Source organism: Apus apus, chromosome 20, assembly GCF_020740795.1.
Source record: "Apus apus isolate bApuApu2 chromosome 20, bApuApu2.pri.cur, whole genome shotgun sequence".
Taxonomy (NCBI): Eukaryota; Metazoa; Chordata; class Aves; order Apodiformes; family Apodidae; genus Apus; species Apus apus.
The window spans coordinates 3,027,274-3,051,687 of record NC_067301.1 but is presented as its reverse complement, the minus strand read 5'-3'; the positions used below and the strand labels follow the sequence as shown (position 1 = coordinate 3,051,687).

Below are 24,414 nucleotides of genomic sequence, written 5' to 3'. Positions count from 1 at the left end.
TCTTCCTCCTCGGTGAGGAAGAGCTCAGCCTGTTTGCTAAGGACCACGGTGCCTTAGAAAGGAGGTGGCAGGTCTAGATGTGTGGTACCGTGGGCAAGGAAGCAGCTTGCCAGGAGCTGTGTGTTATTTCAGGGGTGAGGTGGGGCTTCAAGCCTGGAGCAGTGCTGTGGAGACCCTGGGAGCCTGAGCTTGTCTCGTGGGCACCAGGAATTGCTGCCTTTGGGAGTGTTCTGCTGCTTGCCCTTGCCCCGTTGGCTGGACCTTCACTCCAGAAATCTTGGCCCTGACCTCCCTCTGGCTTTCAGCCCAGCTTTCCTCTTGGCAGCTTTCCTGTCCTTGCTGGCCCAAGGCAAGTAGTGACCAGAGGCTTCTTGCTTTCCAAGGGTAGGAGCAGCCAGGGAAGCAGCAGCACAGCTTGACCATGCCTGTGTCCCAGCACCACTTCTCCCCCCTCTGTGCTCTCCTGCCCTGTTCCAGCTGTGTGCTGGGACCCAGAGCACCCAGCTGGGTCCCTGTGGCCACAGCCTGGTCCCGCTCCCCTGCTGGCTGGGGGGGGGGCTCGTTGGGCTGGGCAGAAGGCAAGAAATAATATCACGAGGTATCCTAGGAAATAGTAACTAGGGGCTGCTCGTGCTCCTGCCGTGGCTCCGCTGCCGCGCCTGGGGGTCTCGGGGATGCTGGGGGGGGGGGAGGGAAGAGGCGGGAGGGTTTTTCTCCGCCTCTCAGCATCTCCCGTGGGCGAATGGGCAGGCGGGGAGAGGGGTTTCCACCCCGGGGTTGGGCGGGGGCTGGTCCCGTCCCCCTCGCCGGGGGTCCCGGGGGGCAGCACGACCCCGCCGCCGCCTCCTGCTCTTTGTCTGCGCCGCCGCCCCTCTCGCCCCTCCTCTTCGCCCCCCTTTCCTCTTCGCCTTTTCCCCCCCCCCCCCCCGCTTTGTTGGCCGCCCGGGAGGGGCTCCTGGTTTGCCAGGGGTCGAGCTGTGGGGCCGGTGGAGAAGGGGGGGCCGGGGCCGGTGGAGAAGGGGGGTCGGGGCCGGTGGAGAAGGGGGGGCCGGGGCCGGCTGCTCCCCCCGAGGGGGCGGGCGGGGAATCTCGGGGGCGTGGGGCGGGCGCTCCGGCGGTTGCCGGGGCTGGGTGGTTTGGTTTGGTTTGTTTGTTGTTTTTTTTTTTTTTTTTTACGGCTTGCTCTGTTGTCTGATGCTCCGCGGCCCCTTTCCCCGCCAACCTCGGGCGCTGGGATTTCGGTCTGCATCCCCCTCTCCGGCTCCCTCTCCATGCCGGGGAGCTGGCACCTCTCCGGGAAGGGCTGGCATGTCCCAGCGGCGTGAGCAGGGGAGCCGGCCGGCCCCGGCCGCCGCCCCGGCGCTGGGCAGCGCTGCTCTCCGCCTGCTCGCTGGCTTGGGCGGAGGAAGAAGCCCCCCGTGCTGCTCAGCCGAGGGGCGGGAGGGTGCCGGGGGGCTGCAGCCCGGCAGGGCTGAGGAGGGGAAGCGAGCCGAGCATCGGCTGCCCCGGAGGAGAGCGGAGCCGAGCGGGGATGGACGCGGAGCGGCAGTGAAGGGCAGCTCAGCGGGGCAGGGGCAGCGCCTGCCCTCCGCCGAGGTTTGGGGGTAACTGAGCAGCACCCCCCAAACCTCCCCCCCGGCTGTTCCCGCCTGCCCCGGAAACCAGTGAGTGTGGAAGTGTCCGCCCGGTAGCTGGAGGAGACTCGTGGGCGCCGGAGGAAGCTTTAGCATCCCTGAAGAGGGCTGGAGCCTGAGCGGGGAGCCGAGACCTCTTCCAGCCGCAGCGGGAGGACACGGCCAGCGCCGAGGCTGCGGAGCTCCGGAGGCGTGATCATCCCATGCGGGCACCCCGTGTGCCGGCTGGGTCCCAGCCCCGCTGCAGTGCCCGGCTCCCGCGGCAGCCCTCACCCTCCTCACCCTCACCTTCCTCACCCTCAGCCTCACCTTCCTCACCCTCACCCTCCTCACCCTCACCCTGCCCGTCCCGGCGGGCTCGGCTGCAGAACTCGAGCTCTCGGCAGCGCTTTTGCCTGGGGGGGTTTAGTTTGTTTTCTGCGAGCAGGTGCGGTGGATTGATACCTCCCGGGCTGGGAGGCTGTGTTGGTTCCTTTTGGGGGGCGGGCTGGGACCTGACCCCGTGTGCCTCTTGAGATGGCAGCTGTGGGGACAAACTCTTGCCCCTGAAGGTGCCCCCAGCCCGCCCTGCCCTCCCGCCAGCGGGACATGGGAACCTCTGGGAAAACTTTAGAGTCTTGTGGCTGCTGAAGACGACCGAGAAGTGTGTGTAGGGGGGGGGGGGGAAAGAGGGATCGATGTGAGCTTTGTGGCTGCTTTGCCTCGGATGGGTTGAGCTTTGGCCCGCAGCACGAGGGCCCAGCATGACAGCTTGCCAGCACCCCATGGCGCCGGGGGCTTTGGAGCGGGACCGGCTCTACCAGCACAAGGTCTCCCTGGTGGTGCGGTACTTCATGATCCCGTGCAACATCTGCCTCATCCTCCTGGCCACCTCGACGCTGGGATTTGCTGTGCTGCTCTTCCTCAACAACTGTAGGTGTCCTGGGCAGGCGGAGGGAGAGGCGGGGGGGGGGGTCAGGTCAGCGTCGTGCCGGGCTCTGGCGCGGGGGGCTTCACCCTGTGCCCAAGTGGTTGTTGTTCACCTGCTGCTGCCTGGGGAGAAGCTGGGGAGTTCAGGAGGAGTCGTGTTGTTTCCTCCCCTCCCCCCCAATACTTTTGTCTCCTGATCTGCTGCTTGAGTCTGAGTGTGGGGGATGCTGCTGGGGGGGTGTGGTTGGTCCGCTCAGGAGGCAGGGGTCTTGGCAGTGTGGCAGGTGAGGGGCAGGAGGTGGGCTGCTGTGAGTCCTGCCCTGGCCAGGGGCTTCTGCTGCTCCCCTGTTGCAAAGTGCTGACCTCTTGGGGTCCTTCCACTATAAGCGTTGCCGGGAGATGTGCCTCCTAGGCTGCTCCAGGATCCCCTGCTCTCTGTGCTCTCTCACACTGAGGAGCCAGCAGAGGGCTGGGGCAAGCCAGAGGAGTTTTTCCCTGAGGTTAGACTGTTGATCTGATCCCTGGTGTGGCTGCATAGATTGTATTCCTGGGTGTGGGTGCATCCATATATTACCAGCTGCTCGAGGCACTGTGCTCTGTTGTCTCATTCTTGCATGGATGCTCAACCTCCCAGTGCCTGGGCTCCATGGTACAGCGAGGTCTTTGACCTCCTTGGTGCTGGGAAGTGCCAAGCACCTGCTGTGAGGAAAACCTTTAGAGGGCAGGTGAATCCCCCAGCCCAGCTGTGGGGTGCTCTGCTTCCCCTGGTGTGTACGTGGCTAGAAAAAAACCTGTGTAGAACTGTAAAACACACAAATGCATTTAAAAAGGACTGGTCGGAGCAGGGCCCAGACCCTGGCCAGTAAGGAGTGGTGTGGCCTCTGCCACAGCCTGGCTCTGCTGCCCTGGTCACATCACTTAATAGTGAGCAGAGCACAGTTTGACCCTGACTTGAGGGTGTTTCCTGCTCAGGGTGGCAGGGTCTGTGCAGGGAGTTGCCCAAGTGGAACTCTTCTCACCTCCCTGCTTAATCAGGGGTTATCCAAAGGCAGAGGGCTGGCTGGTGGTGAGGCTGGGTCACATTGTTCAGGCTGGAGAAAAGAAGGCTCCAAGGATAACTTAAAGCACCTTCTAGTATCTGAAGGGGCTACAGGAAAGCTGGGGAGGGACTTTTTATGAGGGCATGGAGTGATTGAACAAGGAGTAATGGCTTTAAGCTGGAAGAGGGGACATTTAGGTTAGATGTTAGAAGGTAATTCTTTGCTGTGACATTGGTGAGACCCTGGCCCAGGTTGCCCAGGGAAGCTGTGGCTGCCCCATCCCTGGCAGTGTTGAAGGGCAGGTTGGATGGGGCTTGGAGCAGCCTGGGCTGGTGGGAGGTGTCCCTGCCCATGCAGGGGGGTTGGAACCTGATGATCTTTCAGGTCCCTTTCAACCCAAACCATCCTGTAATTCTATTGCTCTGGGTTACATCTGTAGGATCTTTCTCCTCTGCTGCCCCAGGCTACCCTTTTCTCCCACCTTTGCCTTCGTGCCTCGGGGGCTGCAGTGTTCCCCACTGAGTCCCACTCAACCCTAGGACTGGGTGAGTCAGTGCCCAGGTGGGTGGGGGTGTGAGAGGTGATAATCACAGCCCTGATGAAATGGCACATGACAGGCTGAGACGAGCCCCCACCTGCCAGGCAGGGAGGGCTGCTGCCAGATCCCACGAGGTGCTCCATCCATACAGGTGGGAGAGCTGGGGCTCCTGGCTCCTCTTCCTGCTGCTCCCTTCTTCCTCCCAGGCGTTCCCTGGGAGTCAGTGCCCGCTTGTGCAGGGTAGGTGTGTGCTGAAGGCATGAAATGCTGGCCCGAAAGCTGCTGGGGAGCCGTGGGCAGAGGTCTGGAGGGGCGAGGGGAGAGTGTGCACAAAGGAACTAAGTGCTGACAGCCCTGTGGTTTTTGTTTCTTTGCAGACAAGCCCAACAGTTACTTCACGCAGACGCCGCCAACGCCGCGAGATGGTGAGTACAGCGTCCGTGCTGGAGCTCAGCTCCTCTGCTCTGGGGGCACTTGAGAGCTCCGTGGCTTGAGCTTCTCCTGCTTCCCGTGGCTGAGGGTGGAGCAGCATCTCCTGACCCAGTGATCTATTTTGTGGCTGACTGGCTGCTCTCTGTGCCCGCCTCATCCCTGGGAATGCGGGAGCACGGGCTGGAGAGGGAGCTGGGATCTCCCGTGTGTTGCCGTTTGCAGAGCTTTGCTGGTTTATCTGCTGAGGCTGTGGAAGGGAGGGGACTGGAGAAAGGGACCTTTTCCTTAAAAGCAGCAGTGTTGAATCCAGTGGCTGTCCTGGAAAGGCTGGCTGCTCTGCAGGCAGGCAACAAAGGAATGAAAAAAAGCAAATGGCACGTGTGCCCGTGGTTTGTGGCAGAGCTGCAGGAGAGGGAAGGACCCCGAGAAGGTGATGGGCTGTTAGCGTGAGGAAAGAGCCAGAAACAGTGTTGTGCCTCCCTTGGTCCCTTTGGTTTTTTGGTGTCGTGTCAGAGCAGCCCCGGGGAGGGCAGTGAGGGAGGTGACAAGTTGCACCTTGTGGGTTCTGGAGCTCAAGGCTGCATGTCACTGGGGCCTGGGCAGCAGGCACCCTCCCTGCCACCTCCCACCCTGCCTTTGGAGCAGGGAAGAATGCCTGTTCAGGGGAGTAATGTGGACATGGTGTTTCCCGGGATGTTCTGCTGCCTTAGCAGGGCTTGGTCTTGCTGGGAAAGAACTGGAGTGGGTTGTGCTGGCTCATGGGAGCAGGAGGTTAAATGGGTACAAAGCAGGAAGGAATATCTCCAGTGGATGTACATGGGATGAGCAGCTCATGGAGAGGTGATGTTTTGAGGCTAGCAGAGGTTGCTGAGATGCTGTTGGCTGTTCATGAAATTGCTGCTTCTGCTGTGCAGCCAAAGCTCCATCATCCCAGCCCATCCAGTCCTGGATCAGTCAGTTACTAACACTGTATAAGTGCTACCAAAAAATCTGTTGGGCTGGAGCTCCAGCTGGCAAAAGGTTTCAGCCTCATCAGCATCAAGAACAAAATGGAAACTGGTGTTCAGCTGGGCACCAGGTATTTCCATTGTCCTGGCCAGAAAGGGTGTGGGCATGTAAATTCTGGGGGACTGTAGCACAGCCCTCCATCCTTTCCCATCCTTACTTGGGTCCCCGAGGTTTCTCCTTCTGGAATTTCCTAACAATTCCATCCCTGCCTCCAAATGTTGACCTTGCCTGTCACGAGGCAGTCGGGTGCTGGACTGATTGCCTCTCACCTATGGATTCCCTGCTGTCTGATGAGCAGTGTGCTCACCAGCACCTCACACCTTTTCTCTGGGCTTGCTAAAGCCTTCTGCTTTCACAGACCTGTAGGAACTTTTGGGTTTTGAGGCCATGCTGTTATCAGTCAATGGCTTGAAAAGCTGTTGGATGCAGGCAGGCAAGCACATGCTCAGAGAATGTCATCACAGGAGCTTTGTTTTCTCTGAAAATCAGGCTTCAAATGCCCTGCTTTCTGCTGGCAGGCTGTTCAGTCACCTTCCCCAGCCTCCCTAGTTTCACGTGCATGGGTAAGAACCCAGCAGAGAACAGCAGCCAATTAATAACACGTTTGTTTCTTTCTTTCTTTCCTTCTCTGATGGGGGTGGGGAAGGAGGCGGGGGAGAAACGGATGCGAGATAAAATGTGATTAATCTATAATTGGACCAGAGGAGACATCTGAAGCAAAAATAAAAACGAACGTAGGTGTAACTCCTAGCTTAGGGCTCCAAAATATTAGCAGCTTAGCCCATCTAGATGACATGCTCCAAAAGATCTCGAGTCCCCACCAGAGATGGAAAACAACTACCCTTGGTGAGGTGCCAGATGAGGTGCCTCCTTTTGCAAGTCTAATATGGTGCAAATGCCTCATGTTGTCTTTGGGAAGAGTTTCTGGATAGAGAAGAGCACGGGGCATGGGGAGGAGGTCCTACCCAGGGTGAAGGGGCTGGTCCCTGTGGCTTCTGCTGGGCAGGAGAGCCTGGCAGTGTTCATCACCTGGGCTGGCTTGGAGCTGTGGCTCTGGTCCTATGGACAGTCCACAGGGGCTGTCTCAACACAGGAGTGTGACAGTGCCAGCATGGAACACAGCATGGCCCCTTGATTGCTGCTTCTCCAGCTGGGCTCCTTGAGGATTGTGGCCTCTTTATCTTCTGGATGTCTTCCACAAGTCTGCACAGCTCTGTGGTGAGCAGTGAGTGGCCACCAGCTGGCAGCCTGTGCCACAAGCCAAACCTCTGCCCACTGCTGAGGATCAGCAACTTGTGGTTTCTATCTGGATAACTTGCTCCTGGAAGGCCTGCTGGGGTCCTTTCCCCTTCCAAATGGTGGTGCAAAGCTAGAAATAAATCATCATCAGCCCTGGCAACATCAGACCTCTGTTTTCATCTGAAACAAGTGGCTTCCCACACTTTGGGCATCTTTTCTGCACAGACCCCATCCTGCCCACACAGAAGGGGCTGCAGCCGTGACCCTGGAGGTGACAGGCTGGGTAGGGATGTGTCTCTCCTGAGCACTCGAGTGCTGTTTCTCTCTTCCTTTTCTTCCAATCCCCGTTTCTACCCTGGAAAACTCTCCAGCCACACATTGATTTATAGGGTGAGCTCTGCTTCATTTGGAAACAAGGCCATCAATGCTGCGAACTCGCTGCTTTCTCCCACATCTCCCGTGCTGCTGGTGGTCCTGCAGCTGGGCAGGAGCTTGTTAAGCTCCACAGAGCTTAAATGCAGTGAAGGCTGTTGCCTTTTCTCCAGCTGAGAGACTGGCTCGTGGCATCCAAGCTGGATAATATTCCTTTCTCCTTGGTGGCAGGAGGAGCCTGGGAGCGCCGGTGCAGGGAGTGGGGGTGGATGTTGGCTCAGCTGCAGCTCCCCAGGGCAGGAGTGCTCTGGAAGGGGGAGGGCTGGCAGGTGTGGTGCGAGGGGGCAGGCAGGGGGGGGGCTGTGCCTTCTTGCCTACCCTGGGGTGAAAGAAATGGTGGGGGAGGATTTGAAGGGCACCTCCTCCCTTCTCTATTTTCTTGCAGCCTCCGGGCGGAGAGGTTGGGTTGCTGTTGGTTCGCAGCATCCCTGGGTGGAGCCATGCAGGGCAGGGAGAGCAATAAGACCTCTTGGAGCTGTGCAGCCAGGCTGGAGAGAGCTGGGGTAGATCCAAAGGGTGGGGCACAGGCTCGTGGTGTCTCTTTCTGCCCCTCTCCCAGGTGCTCTGCAGGGATGCAGGGCAGGTACTTGTTAGCGAGGTCTGCGGTGAGGACAGGGATAGTCTTAAAAGCTCACCAGGAGGGGTGGGGACCAGCCCGTTTTGCTGGCATCTGTGCACCTTTGCAGATGTGATAATGGCACCAGCCAGCTGTAGGTCCTGTCTCTGCTGGGTTTGGAAACATCTGAGAAGGCTGGACTCCCTTTTCCTTCTGGTGAGTGCGGAGGGAGATGCTGGCCCAGCTGTCACCCCAGGCCAAGGGAGCAACACTGGACACTTATTTATGGATGCACAAAAGCAGCAGTGATGCATGAGATGAGGATATTGGAGGAATGAAATGTTGGAAAAAATGCTTTCTTGTGCTTGCCAGCTCCAGAAATCTGGGGTTTGCAGAACTAGTCCAGGCATGGGGGGGGTTTAGGCAGAGAAAATCCTGCTGAAGGTGGTTTTACAAGTCTGTGTGGGCAGTTGGTTAGTGGATTAATCCTACAGTGCCCTCAGTCCTGGGCACTGTTTTTCACCTGGCTGCTGGGTGTCCTTCAGCACTCTCTTATGGGTCAAGTCCAGCTCCCTTCCACCTCTGGTGACTCCCTCCAGGCAGCACCCTTCTGCCTTTGTGGGGTGCAAACAGTGCTACATGTTCCAGAGCACCCCCTCTGTGCCCGAGGGTGTCAGGCTTTTAGCTTCCCAAGGGAGCCTGGTGGCTCTCTGGGCAGCTCTGTGCCTGCTCAGGGGGGTGACAACACTGGGAAAAGAACCTTGGAAATACAGCTTCAAATAAAACACAAGCTCTTCAATTTAGTTCCCTTCGTGCATGGCAGCACTGGAACACCCTGCTGGCTTTGGCTGCTAATCCCAGCCTGGTCCTCTTTGACACAAGCCAATCTAAGGCTTGGATGCTGCAAAATGAATCCAGAGCACAGGCTTTGTGGAGGGGCTGGTCTCAGTCTGATGGGGAGGTGCTGCAGACCTGGCTTTTCTGTGCCCCCAGATGCATTTTGCAGCCCCTGGCCTTTTCTGACCACTCCATGTTCTCTTCCTTTTGCACCCGTGCTTTTCCTGGCCCCAGTAGTATGATCACAGACTGGTTTGGGTTGGAAGGGACCTTAAAGATCATCCAGTCCCAACCCCCCTGCACGGGCAGGGACACCTCCCAGCAGCCCAGGCTGCTCCAAGCCCCATCCAACCTGCCCTTCAACACTGCCAGGGATGGGGCAGCCACAGCTTCCCTGGGCAACCTGGGCCAGGCTCTCACCACCCTCCTAGTGAGGAATTTCCTCTTCCACATGTGTGGTTTAAGGTGTTGGGAGCTGACTTGCAGGAGCAGGGAAAGCAATCCCCTCCAGCAATGATCTGTCTCTCTAGGGCCTCAAGCTGCGGTGTCCACCTGTGTCACCTCCACACCTAGCAGTGCTGACAGGCACAGGGACTGATGCTAAGTCTTGCTGGTGCTCCTTGCAGGCCCACAACAGCTGCTGGGCTGCCCTCACCTCTCTGTGTCAAGGAGCAGGTGGGTGTGGGGAAGGGATGCTCCAGGGAGGCACGTGCGTTTGGAGGATCCTGTCCCAAGGCAGAGCCCAGCAGTGGGAGTGGAGCTGGTGTTCCTGCCCCTCTGGCTGCATCAGCTTCTGGGCTGAGGCTGGTGTTGCTGAGCAAGGAGAGACCAGGAGCATCGAAGCGTGGTGAAAAGTCTTGTCACACATCACAGAGCAGAGACAAGAAGATCACTTGCTCTGCGCAAGGTGAATTTTTTGCCCCAGCTTCTCCCTTTTCATTGCCTCCTGTCTGCTCCTTCTCTGAGGCTTCTTTGCAGCACAAGCTGAACTGCTGATCTCCTGCACTGCTGCTACGGTGCTTGCACCCACCACCTCAGGCCGGGGGGTTGAACCTGGGGTGCTCTTCTCTTTGCCCCAGGAGCCTGGGCAGTTCATGGCTGCAGGGTGAAGCTGGCTGTCCCCCAGCTGGCCCAGGGGATCCTGCACTGAATTAAGTCACTGAAGCCTTTGGCTTCCCCTTTCTTTTTTCTTGCTGATGTTCCAACCCTATGTTTTGGAGCCTCTGTCCCCATGGACTGTTCCCATGGCCTCACCCCATGGCCCAGCCTGGCCTTCTTGGCTGCTGCCACCATGGGAGTAAAGGTTTTCCCACCTGGGATCCACACCCTGAACACCACAGCAAAGGGCTCTTCAGCCAAGCCAGCTCACACTCCTCCAGGGTTGCTCTGGAGAGGTGAGAGATGCTAAACATAGCTCTTCAAAAGCTGAGCAGGAGATAAGGTAGCAGCAGTTATTAGACACCACTTTTGATCTCTTGAGAGTGTTTTCTTCTCCATTTACAGTGAGGTTTGAGCTTTCTCTTGGGGATCAATTTATGCACTTTCATGTTATGTGGCTTAAGTGTTAGAGGGGGAGTAGATGGGAGAACTGCTGGGGTGTTCCTGGTTTTCCCTCTCTCAGGTCCTTGCTAAGGCTGCAGATGGCTGAGCTTGCAGATGGAGCTCAGTCTGTGCCTCGGGTCTCCCAAGACCTTCCTGGCTTCGTGACAAACAACCATCAGTGGTCTTGCTTTGTCTTCTCTTCCCCATGGCTGTTTCGTGCTGGAGTTGGTGCGTGGCACCTTTTGGAGAGAGCTGGGCTGTGAGAAGAGCCTGCAGAGTGGCCAGGGAAGGTCAGCAAAGGGCCACGTGCTGGCCTTGCCCACCCTGCAGCCCCATTCTGGTTTTGGACCTGCTGTGGCTGGGGAGGAACCCTCATCCCCTCCAGGCACCCAGAGGCTGCTGCAGCCTCCTCCCTTGCCTGAGCTCTCTAATCTCCCTGAGTTGTAAACACGACGCTTTGCAGAGCGTGGCCTCTGCAAGCAGGTGGGAGCAGGTTCAAACCACCTGAGTAGGTTGTTTTCCTTCTTGCCCTGGCCCCTGTCCCTGGCGTGGGCTGTGTGCAGGCTGCCACCCCCCCGGGCTCCCTCCTGCTGGCCTGGGGGTGTTCTGCCATGGGGTGTTCTGCCATGGGGTGTTCTGCCACGGGGTGTTCTGCCATGGGGCAGATTCCTGCACCTGGAACGTGTTTCCAAACCTCTCCTCTCCAGACTGCTGATGGGTTCTTCCAGGGCTGAGGAGCCGTGGCGTTCTGCTCGGAGCTGCTCTCGCGGGGGGCTTGTGATAGATTCATGAGTGACTCTTTCCAGATGATGTTTGGTTTGCAAGACTGACTTTGATGTTTGAGAGCCCAGAACGTGATGCTTTCGACTCCTCCTGCCCGCCCCCAGCTCCACCTTCGCCGTGCTCCCTACCATCTCTCTGCCTCCAGCACATGATTTTGCTGTTAGATCTTCCAACTGATCAGCTTTTTTTCCTTGCTGTCCACCTCCACCGACCCCTAATTATAGACCATGGAGTCAGCTCTCCTCCCAGTCCTGCCTTGCCCCTGCTGCCCTCATCGCTGGCATCAGCCCTGCGAGAGGACGGGCTGCAGCTCTGGCAGCTCTGCTGCTCGTGGGTTGGATTGCAGTCGTGATGGCTTTTAGAGGTGAAGCGTGTTTGGTCGGGCAGCTGGGCTGTAAAAAGTTGTGACTGGTGATGGTCACGTTTCTGGGCTTCTCCTCGCCATCTCTGTGATGCAGCAGAGTGTGTTTGGGGGGGCAGAGTGACCACGCTGTGGTATCAGGAGGAGGTACTTGGTTTCCCAGAGATCTTTGTCACCCATGGAGCTGTGCAAGTAGAATCCTTGGAGAGCTGAGTGTGTCACAGAGGCTGCCAAAGTGGGTGATGGAGCCTACCGTTCACTCAGCTTCTTAAGGACCTTCCATCCTTAGAATGGGTGGGCTTGAAAACTTAGGTGGTTTGAGGACTTGCTCTTCAGAGGTTCTTGTGGGCTTGGGGAGCACAGATTTGCAGTGTAGCCCAACTCTGAGGCTAAACCATGGAATTGAGGATGTGCAGACCTGCTGAGCAAGGAGGGCTGTTGCCCTCCCTGTCCCCTTGGTACCTGCTGGGCTGTTGGCAGGGCTGTTGCTCTGCTCCCTGGGGCTCACTGTGCTCTCACATCCACCTCATGAAGTCACTGCCCGCGTTGTAGGCAGGAACAGGGTGCAAACGGGGTGAAAATGGGCAAAACTGGGACTCAGGGACTCGGGGCTGGGGTGCTCCTGGTGCTGCCTTGGCCGTGCCCAGGCTAGGGCTCTAAGCCTGGGTGGAGCAGCGTGGTGTTAATGACACCAGCTCCGTGGCTCTGTGCTCCTGCTCCTGGAGAGCTGGTGCTGAGCTCAGCGTGGGCTGGAGATGCTGAGCCGTGGAGTGGACCCCCCAGTTCTGCTGCCAGGCCAGACCTTCCAGCGTGGCAGGTGGCTCCTTCTCCCTCACCGAGCAAGCCCTGGCTGATGTGATTAATATTGATGGGTGGGAGGCTGGGCCGGGGAAGAGGAGCAAATGTGCTCGGGGAGGCTGGAGAGGCAGCCTAGCCCATCTCCATGGCAACGGGCACCTCACGCAGCAGCAGTGCTGGCCTGTGCTGGCCTGTCACAGCACGGCTCTGTCCCCAGGGCTTTGCCTTTCCCTCTGCCCTCTCAGCAGGGGGAAGCCCCCGGAGCAGCTCTGCTCCTTGCTGCCTTCCCTTTGTGCCAGCCCTGGTGGGGCCTCGTCCCTCCTCCAGAGCGAGGGCTCAACCTTGGCCCCTGGGGTTTGCCACGTGCCCCTCACCCTTTGCTATTAGGTGTGCTGGCTTCTACCACCTTGCTTGTCCATCTTGTCTGCTGGCTGAGGAGCTGCCCATGGCAGGTTGCTCAGCAGGTCCCTCAGCCTGAGCTGTCCAGAGCCTCTTGCCTGATCTATCATGGTGCCTTTGCCTCTCTGACACAAGTATTGAGCAGTGGCTGCTCTGAGGCAGCATTTGAGACAGGACAAGTCACTAGCGTGGCCCACCAGTGACCTCCCTACCCCTGGGGACCAAGCAGGGAGTGGTGCTGGGTGGGATGGAAAGGTGCGTGCTGGCTCCGTGCTCATCCCTGTGCACCAGCGATGTGTTCAAGCCTCACAGCTCTTCCCCTCTGCTGCCCAGCCTCACCAGTTTGGGGCTGCTCTCCCTATCCAGTCTGCTTGAAGTGGCTCCACCAGGGGAGCACCTGCTGCTTCCAAGAGAGGGAGAGTTTTTAATCCACCAGCAATAGGTAAGAGGCAGCCACCCTGCACGTTTAGCACGGACATCTTCGTTCTTCCATCTTCCCGTGAACAGGAGCACCCAGTGCCAGGGGTTTGGTCACCCGTGGGTGCCCAGAGGTGCAGGGTGCCCTCAAACCTTCCTGAGTGTGCTGCAGGGAAGTGCCTTTCTCTCTCCATCTGCTGCCTGTGGCCCTTGCTGTGGGGATTAGTGGCTGTCCTGTGCTGTTCTCCTTCTCTCTCTCGCCCCTTTTCCATCCCTGGAGATGCTTGAAGCCCTGGAAGCAGGTACATCCCACTCTCCTCTCTCCCACCCACAAGCTGTAATCAAGTTTCCAGCTGTGCTTTTCTGATTGTTTTTCTCAGCCTGTTTGGAGCAGGGATGGACTCCCCCGGGATCTGGAACAGGTCCAGGCTGGCAAACACAGGTTGTGCCTTCAGCAGGCAGGCCTGGCTGGGGAGAGGGGAGCTGCCAGGAATTGCCTGTGCCTTTTCCCAGCGTTCCCTTCCTCTGTGGGTGTTCAGGGCCCTCCTCCTCCTCCTCCTCCTCCTCTCCTGGCAAGATTCCTGCTAAAGGGAAAGCTTGGATCCTGGAGGGCACCTCCCTGGTGCTCCTCCCAGTGGGCAGGCTCTGCAGCCAGCCTGGCAGGGTGCAATAAGCAGCCAGCAAGCTGCTCCAGGAGGAGTTTGTCTGTACAGTGGAAAAGAGCAATTTGGACATTACGTTTATGATTATTGTTATTAAGCTGGAGAAACAGCCAGTGTGAATGCTTGGGGCTTATTATATAGAGCTCTTCACCTCAAGATCTCAAAGCACTTGATGAAGCCAGCTTGTTATTAATCCCTACTACTTTATTGAGCTATTTACTGGCTGACATTGGGGGTTTGGTAATTATTGTTATCTTTCTTTTCTTTTTTTTTTCTTTGGTAAATGGGAGAACCAAGGCACAGAACTGGATGGGGAGTTGAAGCTGAAGCTGCTCTCCACCCTCCCTGCCTGCTGCCATCTCCCTGGTGCATGTCCTTACTAGAAGAAGGCCAGGGTGGATTTGAGAAGCTCACCCAAGAGCTCTACCTGGAGCTGGCAGCTGGCAAGGAGGTGCAGGTCCAGGCTGGGTCAGGAAATGTGTGTGTGCTGTGCCCAGTTTTGCCCAGTCTCTTGGGCCCAGCTCAAGCAGAGCCTTGGTTTCACTGGCCACCTTCTCCTGAGCTCCCTCACACCAGCTCCTGTATCTCTCTGCCGAGCTGTGTGTGAGGAGCCTCAGTGGCTCCTGGCTGTCCTCATGGTGGCTCTGGCCCTCTCTGTTGGCCACAATGGAGCTGTCCTATTCCTCGGCTGTCCTTCCAGCATTTTGGGCACCTGCAGGCACTGTTGGACGTGAGGAGGTGGAGCTGGTGCCATCTGCACTGGCAGCTACTCCTGGAGTACCAGCCACCTGTGCCCGCACAGCCTGCTTGGGGAAGTGCTGAGCTGAACCTTGGCAGAGGCTTCCCTGGTAACGAAGCAGCCCCCTCCCTCCCTGGTGCTAATTAGGGGTTGCTTGAGAAGGTGTCACGGATGGGGTGGGAGGCTTGGATCCCAACCTCTGTCATCGTGCTGGTGCCACGGGTAGTTGTGCTTTCTGCAGGAGTGCTTGGGTTCTGCTGAGTGCCAGCAGCTCGGGGCCCAGACTGCAGTGAGAAGTGCTCTGCAGCCCTGATGCTCCCCCTTCCCACCCCACTTTCAGCTGCCAGCCTAGATGGGCTCCCAGAGGCTCCTCTCAGCTTGTCATCTCTCTCCTTTCCTCTTCCCTTCTCTGTGGTTCATTGATGTTGGCATCCCTCCTGTGCATCGGTCCAGAGGATCACTGGCAGGCTGGGGAAGGTGTTTCCATAGGTGGCTTCTGTCACTTGGTCCCTGTGCCTGGCTGCTGCCCCTGCCCCTCTGCCTCCTGGGAAACTCCTCATCCTCCCTTCGTGCTCTCTGCCCTGAACCAGGCAGTCCCTGCAGGACCCTGCAGAGCCTCAGAGCAAAGTGTCTCTTAGCTGGAGCAGGGCTCTGAACCCCAACAGTCTTTCCCCTGGCCTTGATCTCTTCTCAAAGCCTTTCTAGCTTTTGCAGGCTCAGCCTGGGGCTGCTGAGGAAGAGGAGGCTTCTCTGGCCTGCCTGCCCAGGCAGTCGTGCTGACTCAGTGTGGCACAGTGACATGAATTATTTGCAGCAACACCTTTTGCTTTTCCCTCCCTCTCTAGCAAGTGCACATTCATATTATTATTGTTGTTGTTATTGTTATTTATGGTCCTGTTTCTGCTCCAGTGCTGCTAAGAGACAAGGAGAGGCTTGGCTGGTATTCAGCCTGGTTACAATGAGCCCAAGCCCTCCCTTTTGTTCTGCCCTGCTTGCTCAAGTGCTGTGTGGATACCTCGCTTTAGCTGTTTCTCTCCCTCATCCTCGGCTGCTCAGGAGGTTTGGGAAAGGTCAGCTCCTAGCTGCAGCTTTTTTCTGCTCCAGACAAGTGCTGCTCTCATTGTTTGCCAGGAGCCTTGCTGAGCCTGGGCTCTGCAGCCTGGGGCTGGTTTGACCAGACTGTGCTTCGCTTTAGCTCCACTCTGCCCCCCGGCCTGGCTGCACAGCCTGGCCCTGGGCTCTGCAGGCACTTCTGAAGCACTTGAGCAAGTGCTGAGAGATCTCACCTCCCCTCTGCAACCAGGGGAACAAGATGCAGTGAACTGCAGCCTCCAACATCCCAAGCATTTACACGCTCACGCTGACTCTGGTTCACTGCTGCTTTCCGGTGTCCGCCCTGCAGAGGTGTCCACCATAGCTGGCTCAGAAGCCTCCAGCTGCAGGGTTGCTGTGGATAAGGCTTGGCTGAGACCCTGGTGTGTCCGTCAAGTGATGTGGAAAGCAGACTGGTAGGAAAAAGTCTGGTCACTGTCCTGGTGCTGGTGTAGAGGTGCAGTGTCCTGGTCCTTCTACACATCCGTGGTATCTGGTGCTTGTCTGAGGCAGGTGGGCAGGTGGATGATTTCCTTGCCATGCTGGTGAGCACCAGCTCTGCACTCCTGTCTGCCCGGACAGGTCCCTGTGTTTTATCTTGGGCTGATGCCCAGCAGAGCCCAGCTCTGGGCACCTGGAGTGGCAGCAGTGCTGGGAACAGAGCAGTCTGCAGCCCGTGCTTTTGGCAGCATGGGCTTCACCTGCACTGTTGGGAATCAGATCTGACAGGTCCTTGCCCTTCTGTAGGCTTTATTAGGTGTTTATTCAGACTGTGGGGTACAAGCATGAGGACAAGAGCACTTTGTGCCTTGCTTGTTGCTGCCTTCTGCCCTCGCCCAGCTGCTCTACCTGTGGTGGCTCTGCACAGGGAACAGGAGGTGAAGCCTTGGTCAGTGCTGAGTACATGGAAGAGCAGCCTCTTCTTCTTTGCTTCTGATTTCCCAACCTTTATTCCTTCCACATCAGTGATGGTTACACTTCTTGTATCCTTCCAGGTAAAATTACAGAGAGAAAGAGGGATAGAGAGAGACATGTTGGGGAGGAAGGAAGCTGCCTCTGAGTTTCATCCTTTGCAGAGCTTGTTTGGTTGAGTCATCTTAGCAGGCGTAATGAACCTGTTTCATCTCCTGGGTCTGGCAGGAGAATTGAGGCATTTAGTTTCATTCTTGTTGGTGTTCTGACCTTGCATCATCCAACTGCATCCCAGCTTTGGATGGATGAGTTCTCAGAATCATCTGCTGTGAACAAATAGGCCCCTCCACCAGGAGCACCAGCGACGATTAGAAGTGAAAGAAACTGAAATGACCAATTTGCTTGTCACAATGTGTTTCCAGTTTGAAGCATTTTATTCCTTCTCACTTTGTCGACTTCTCAGCCAGAGCACTGAAACTCAGGGAAGCTGGGTCCTCGTGACAGGAAGGACTGAGGGAGGGTGTCTGGGGGTGGCACCCAGCTATAACCCTGCTCTCCAGCCTGCTCAGGTGTCCACAAGACAGTCAGGGTGAGCTCCAAGGCACCAGAGTGTGTGAGCTTCTCTCCAGGGATGGAGCTCATTGGCAGGGAGTGGGAAAGTGTCTGTCAAACCCAGAGCTGTAAAAGCTCACTTTGACAACACTCAGTTGACATGGAACAGGAGGTAAATAAATACCCTTTATATCATCTCTTTTGCTCACATATTGGCCTATTATGTCCCTTCTCTGTTTATGAAATACGATTCTGGGGGCAAGGATAGACTGAAACATCAATTCTGATAAAACATCAGCTTCCTTTATGTGGCTTGACCCAATTAACTTGACAATACTTTGTGGTCTTGTTGTCTTTTATCATTGCTTTTATCACTTCGAGATTCTTAAATATATGTGGGCAAAACAAGTACAGGGAGGATCACTTAAAAGTTGGCAAAACACAGGTTGGCTCCGAATCTGAAAGAACAATTTTACAAGTTTCTTTGAAGAAGAGTCAAAACCATGAGCCATGTTTTTCATTTCTTCAGAAGTCCTGTCCAGTGTTGGGAAGCTTTTTCTGCTTCCTGCCTGCTGCAGAGGACCCAAAGCAAAACGCTTGCTGCTGGGTGGGAAGGAAATGCACCTGAAAACAGCAACAAGGGCCTTAGGATGGGGATTTTGAAGTGCTGCCCTGAACTGGATCTCACTGAAAACTTCCCCAGTTTGAGTGGGACCAGACTTGGGTCGGCTGTGCCCTCACCTTGGATGTGTGAGGCTCTTTTCCCCTACTCTGAGGCAAGAGACAAGAACAGAAGAGCTCAAGAAAGAAGAGAGCTGTCCCTGTCACATATCTTGAAATCCTGGGCATTCTTCCCAGCTTGGTTTCCCTGAACAAGCTGAACCTGGGATGATGTGTCCTGAAGGCAAGTGCCTTCATACAGGCACCTCTTCCCCCCCCCTCCACCTTCCTGCAGCTGCCTGGCTGAACTCTGCCCCAGGCTGGATCTGCATCCCAGATCTGCATCCTTTCCCTGTGGTAGCTCTGATCTCTCAGGCAGCTCCATCTCTGCCTCCCCAGCTGATGATGTACCACGCAGTGACACTTCAGCTCCACAGACCTGCTGGGTGAACCCCCTCTTGTCCTGCTTTTTGCATCCCTCACTCGCACACCTCCCCGAGCCCTCTCATCTCAGAGCTTAACAGGCTCATTAGCAATTAAAGGAAGAAGAAAAAAAAAGAGATAGAAAGAGCAGCAACGGAAAGAGCAGGAAAGACTATTCCAGAGTGCTTCATAAAAATGATGAATTGCTTTTAGATATTGGGCAGGAGAGAAAGAGAGTTTTTTTATTTGATTATATTAGTCTCTTAGTGCTGCGTTTCTGCCGAGCATATGAGCTCAAAAATCTCGAGGCAGTCAAAGGCAAATGCCTGGGAATTGAAGTGTAAATGAGCTGCTGTTGAGCATTTTATTTTGCCTTTTATGATTTCTCTTTCTCTGGTATGTAGGTCAGTCCCCACCTCTCAGGTGTGCTGTGTGCCTGGGAAGGTGCTGGGCGGCGGGGACTGCCCAGGGCCATGGGTGCTGGTGCAGGGGCTGTGTGTGCCTGTGTGTGTGCCTGTGTGTGTGCCTGTGTGTGTGCATGTGTGTGAGCCCAGCAGTGCATGTGGGGCGTGCAGGGCTGTGCCCAGGGCTGTAACCACCAGGCAGAAAGCTCTGGCATCTCTTGCTGTCACTGTCTCCCCTGCAGACAGACCACCAAGGCTTGGAGACACCTGCCATCTCCCTTCCTCCCTCCAGCCCAAGAATTCCTCCCACATTAGCAATTCAGATGCTGAACTGGTCTGTGCTGGCTGCTCTGATTAGTGGATGTGATAAAGAGGTTCCTGCATCTCCTTTAGGGAGACACCAGGCACGTGATTTGGCTGCTTTGCATAAATGGCAGTGAATAAAGCCGTGTGTGTGTTGAACAGGTAGAACAGGTGAGGGTCTTTTCTTCTCCATTCCTTGTCTTGCCTTTCTGTTGGTGGCTAGCAGAAAACACAGCGTGTTGTGGAGGACTCACAAAGGCTTGAGCAGAGGAGCCCTGAGCAGTGCAAGTGCTTTCTGGAGCCCTAGGGATGCTCCTCCTGAGATGGGGTTGGAGGCATCTCACTGGTGATGACCAAGGGAGGACCTTGTCCTCCCTGCTGTGGTGCACAGCTGGTGACAGACTCTGCTTCCTTCAGCTCATGCTGGAAATAAGTAGAATGGGCAGACTGGAGTGAGAAGGGGCACAGAGCAGGCTGTGGCAAGGACAGCCTCTCTTCAGAGGAAGCTTTCTCTAAGGCTTTACCAACTCTATTGTCCATCCTACCCTTGCCAGTGGTCTCTGTGCTGTCAACTCCACACCATAGCAGTGCTGAGGTTACCTGTGCCCTTCCTGAATGCCCTTGCTCTGGGCATGGGCAAGAGGTGGGGGCTCGGGGTGCAGCAGCCCTGACAGGGCAAACTCTTCTTCTCAGACATGTGGCTTTGGGGTGGGTGGCTCTGGCAAGGTTGGCTCAGCCCCCTTTACACTTCCAACACACCCTTGGTGTCCCTGGAGAAGGACCCAACCTAAACAGCTGGTTCCTGGCAGGCAGCCAGGGGCAGCAGGCTGAGATGGTGGCATCCATGTCCTGAGCCAGGAGAGGACCTTGCTGTCTTGGAGCGTCCTCCTTTCCCTGGCACGGCCCTTGCTGTGCCTCGGAGGGCTGCAGCCTCTCCTCGAGCCCCGGGGTGGTGTGAGGAGCTCTGCCAGGGACAAGAGGGGAGGGACGGGTGGGAGCCTGGACTGGGGTGCTGCTCTTGCACCCCACCTTTTTTGGGGGGCAGCAGCTGTGTCTCACCTGCCCGCGTGTGCCCGCAGCCTGCCGGGGGATGCTGTGCGGCTTCGGGGCGGTGTGCGAGAGGAGCTCCACAGACCCCTCCCAGGCCTCCTGTGTCTGCAAGAAGACAGCTTGTCCTGTGGTGGTGGCTCCTGTCTGCGGCTCCGACTATTCCACCTACAGCAACGAGTGTGAGCTGGAGAAGGCCCAGTGCAACCAGCAGAGGAGGATCAAAGTCATCAGCAAGGGACCGTGCGGTGAGTGCAAGGGCTGTGGGAGCCCAGGGAGACTCCTCCTGAGCTCCTGTTGGCATTGCTGGTGATGTCCTGGGGGTTGAGGTCAGGTCTGATGGGAAGGGATGCTGAGAGAATCCCTGATGGCCACTCAAGGTGTCTGAGCCCTCCATCTCGGGCAGCTTCCTGCTGCACCAGGCTGGTCACCCCTGCCGTGGGGGGGAGTTGGAGGGAGCAGGGGGATGCAGAGGCTGGGTGGGCTGATGGAAGCCCTTCCCCAGCCTGGCATTCACCACCAGCTGCGAGCAAGGAGCTGTGTAAATGAGAGCCCAGTCTCCTCATCTCCGAGTAAATTAACTTGACCTTTCTCTCATGCAGTGCTCTGGCTGGCAATAAATCTGCACCCGGGGCTCCTGCTGGGGCTCTTGTCAGAGGGGAGAGAGCACCGAGTGATTTATTGAAAATAATAATCATAAAAAAAATTACAAATAAAGGGAAAAAAAAAAAAAAAAGAGCAAAAACAGCTGGCAAATAGATTTTGGCCCTTCCCCATCAGTGAGGAAATTGCTCCTTGAGCTCTTCCTCTAATTACAATTTGCAGGAGGTGCCTTGAGGACCCTTGTTCTGCTCGTTTGCTGAAGGGAGAGGCTCTCAGAGCAGGGAAAGGAGCTTGAAGCAGCCAGGCTGAGAGGGTTCCAAGGGAGGGGCTGCCTGAAGGGCCAGGTGGGCAGTGAGCTCCCTTCCTTGTGTGCCCCATCCTGCGTGTTCCTGGGCACTCAGAGGAGCTGGGGCTGCCTAGGTAGATACTAGGGGTGCGCTGAGCTTATTGGTCCTGTAAGAGAGGGAGAAGGAGGAGGAGTGAGCAGGAGAGGGCGGCCGGGAAGCGCAGGCCATGGTGCTCATCCCGTGCCCTCTCCTCACCCCCCAGGCTCCAAGGACCCCTGTGCAGAGGTGACCTGCAGCTTTGGCAGCACGTGCATCCTCTCTGCTGACGGCCAGTCAGCCAAGTGCGTGTGCCCCGCGTCCTGCAGCGGCGTGCCCGAGGGCACCGTGTGCGGCAGCGACGGCAAGGACTACCGCAGCCTCTGCCACCTCAACAAGCACGCCTGTGACAAGCAGGAGAACGTCTTCAAGAAGTTTGATGGCCCCTGCGGTGAGTCTCCCCATCCCCCGGGGGTTTTTGGCTGTAAAAAGAGTTCCTGCTGCGGCAGGAGCACGGAGGGGTGGGGAGCAAAGCCTGTCGGTGTGCCTGCTGTCATCAGCTCAGCAGTGAGCTGGGCAGAAAGGTCAGGCTGGGGGGGGGACAGCTTCTGAAACTCAGACCAAGCCAGGGCTTCCAGGCTAAGGTGTTGGGGGTGTTCAGAGAAGAGAAGGCTCCAGGGAGACCTTAGAGCACCTTCCGGTGCCTGAAGGGGCTCCAGGAAAGCTGGGGAGGGGCTTGGGACAAGGGCAGGGAGGGAGAGGACAAGGGGGGGTGGATGAAAACTGGAAGAGGGAAATTGAGGTTGGAGATGAGGAAATTCTTGAGTGTGAGGGTGGTGAGACCCTGGCCCAGGTTGCCCAGGGAAGCTGTGGCTGCCCCATCCCTGGCAGTGTTGAAGGGCAGGTTGGATGGGGCTTGGAGCAACTTGATCTAGTGGAAAGTGTCCCTGCTGACGGTGGGTGTTGGAACTAGATGGTCTTTTGGGTCCCTTCCAACCCAAACCAGTCTGTAATTCTATTATTTCCCCACAGCATTTGGCTGTGGGCTTTTCTGCTTGGGACCCACTGACCTAGACAGCAGTGGGAACATCTGTGCCACATCCTTTCCTTCCTGCTGTTTCCCCTGGCTGGAGTCCCCTGGCTGTTGCCCTTGGCAAGGAACCTGCTGCTCACCATGACCCTGGGCAGCTCCCTCATGAAAGGAGCCCAAACAGGCACCAATCCCAGAGCACAAACACAGTCCTGCCACCCCGAGCGTGGCTTCCTCTTTGGCTCATGATGGCTGTGGATGCTTGTAATTAAAAGCAACTGTTTTCATTAGGAAAACCATGAGATGAGCCAGGACACGTGCCAGACCAGTGTTTGTCCCCAGGGAAGGGAGTGTGGGAACATGTTTGGGCAGGCTGAAAACCTGGAATAGCTTTAATTGCTTTCACTGCTCAGTCCCAAGTAGGGCAAGATGGGTGCAAGTGGGAGGTGAGAAAGAGGTGATGCTGCTCCCTTGGTTTCCAGGGCAGAGAGGAGGCTTTGAGCCTCACTGCTCCTTCGAGGTCCTCCTGATTTTTGGCTGGGCATCAGGAGAAGTGCAGACGGTCTGGGTTGAGCTGCTGGGCTGAAAATACTTGAAGGTGTTTGGACTTTATGTGGTGCACTGGAAGGCTGGAGGATGTACTGCAGGGGAGGGGAGAGAGCAGGGATGAGCAGTGCAGGGAGAACACATGCCAGATATTCTCATCATGCAGTCCCTCAGATGTGTCTGTGCATCTGCCTCATCCCCAAGCCCTCTGATACCATCTCCATCTCCTCAGCTGTACCACATCCCTGCCCTCTAGAGCAGTCTTATTTACCCACAGCTCCTTAAGTCCATGCAAGAGGCTTTTGTGATTTTCTTGGGGTTTGTAGAGGCTTCCAAGGAGGTGACACATCCCTGGCTGGCTGCTGGTGCAACTGCAGGACAGCTCCTGCCAGAGGAGAAATGGGAGATGGATTGGGTAGGTCCTGTGAATGCTCCCTCAATCTGCTTCGTTCCATGGAATGCAACAAAGCAAATGGACAAAGCAAAATACTTCAGCTGTGGCCCTGTCCTAGGCCAGCTTCTCCAAACGATGTGGGGACAGCCAAAAAGGAGGTCCCTCACCTGCTTGTGAGAGGCTGGGAGAAATGGGGTACTTTGTTTTTTCCTCCCCTTGTCAGCCCTGTGGTGAATGTAGGGATTTCAGAGTAGTAGGATTCAAGGGTGGAAACATTCAATGGTGTTTCTGCAGAAAATGAATCAGCACTCTCCAGGTACTGTGCTTGACAAGCAAGAGAAAAATCCAGGGCTAGAGGAGGGATTAGGGAACAGAGGGCACTTGTTTTGCCTGTGGTTTTGGTTTGCTGCTGTGAGCTCAGCTCATCAGAGAGGGGGATCTGGATAAGCCTGGATTAGAGCAGTGGGGCAAGGCAGTGGGTGGCCCTGGGGCTCCTCCAGAACTTCGGGAAGACAGGGAAGGAGAGTGGGAGGAGCAGGATGGGGGCACCAGGCATCTTGCAATGTCCAGGAAATGCGTCTTGGACTCGGGAGGTTTGCCTGGGTTAGGGTACAGAGCTGTGTCCAGTAGAAAGAGGGGAGGGAAGACAGCTCCAGATGGGGAAAAAAGGCAGAGCTCATCCCATCCAGCAGTCACAGGACCACAGAATGGTTCTGGCTGGAAAAGACCTTTAAGATCATCAAGTCCAGCCATTAACCCAGCTCTACCAAGTCCAGTGCTAAACCATGTCCCTCAGCACCTCATCTACATGTCTTTTAAACACCTCCAGGGATGGTGTTTCAACTGCCACCTTGAGCAACCTGTTCCGGTGCTTAATTACCCGTTCAGTGAGGAAGTTTCTTCTAATATTCCATCTAAACCTCCCCTGCTGCAACCTGAGCCCATTTCCTCTTGTCTCTTTGGAAGGGGCACTCGTCCTTAGTTCAGAATGAGTCCTTAGGTGCGCGGAGTCCTGCAGAAGCTCAGTCCTGGGGAAGAGCTGATATCACCTTGGGTGCTGCCGGGGAAGATGCAGAGCCTCTTGGGGACAGCCAGGAGGGAGGAGGGCAGGGTGTGTGTGCCTAACCCTCTGCTCTGGCCCTGCACAGACCCCTGCAAAGGTGTCCTCAACGACATGAATCGCGTGTGCCGGGTGAACCCCCGCACCCGCCGGGCAGACCTGCTCCCCCGCCCCGAGAGCTGTCCCCTGAAGAGGGAACCGGTGTGTGGTGACGACGGGGTGACTTACGACAACGAGTGCACGATGGGGCGCTCGGGGGCCATCCGGGGGCTGGAGATCCAGAAGGTGCGTTCAGGGCAGTGCCAGCATCAGGGTAAGTAACCTCAGCTCCCCCGCCGAACGGGAGCGTTCGCCTTCCTGACCCTTTTGCCCACCCCCTCCATGCCGTTCCCGCGGCCGTCAGAGCACCCCAGCCTGTCCCTGGGTGTGAGCTGTGCTGTCCCCTCTCCTCCTGGCAGACAAGTGCAAGGAGGAGTGCAGCTTCAACGCCGTCTGCCTGAACCGCCGCGGCAGCGCCCGCTGCTCCTGCGACCGCCTCTCCTGCCACGGCGCCTACCGGCCCCTCTGCGCCCGCGACGGCCGCACCTACGGCAACGACTGCGAGCGCCAGAAGGCCGAGTGCCACCAGAAGGCTGCCATCCCAGTAAAGCACAGCGGACCCTGTGGTAAGCACTGGGGGATCACTGGTGCCCCCCACCTCCCCGCCCCAGCAGCCACTTGAAGCCCGGGCCAGGTCCTT

At 56.9% G+C, this 24,414-nt stretch overlaps 1 protein-coding gene across 5 annotated transcripts in view; it reads left to right on the top strand.

Moving 5' to 3' along the window:
• The window catches only part of AGRN (agrin), a 111,538-nt gene that overhangs the window by 49,708 nt on the left and 37,416 nt on the right, over positions 1-24,414 (top strand). For 4 of the 5 annotated variants that reach the window (XM_051637159.1, XM_051637156.1, XM_051637155.1 and 1 more), the window contains 5 exons: positions 4,499-4,546; positions 19,752-19,967; positions 20,872-21,096; positions 23,764-23,988; positions 24,134-24,340. In XM_051637159.1, the coding sequence (XP_051493119.1) occupies positions 4,499-4,546; positions 19,752-19,967; positions 20,872-21,096; positions 23,764-23,988; positions 24,134-24,340 (921 nt within the window). Of the gene's footprint in view, positions 1-1,914; positions 2,547-4,498; positions 4,547-19,751; positions 19,968-20,871; positions 21,097-23,763; positions 23,989-24,133; positions 24,341-24,414 lie in introns of those variants that run through there. The other variant, XM_051637157.1, reaches the window with a different exon arrangement.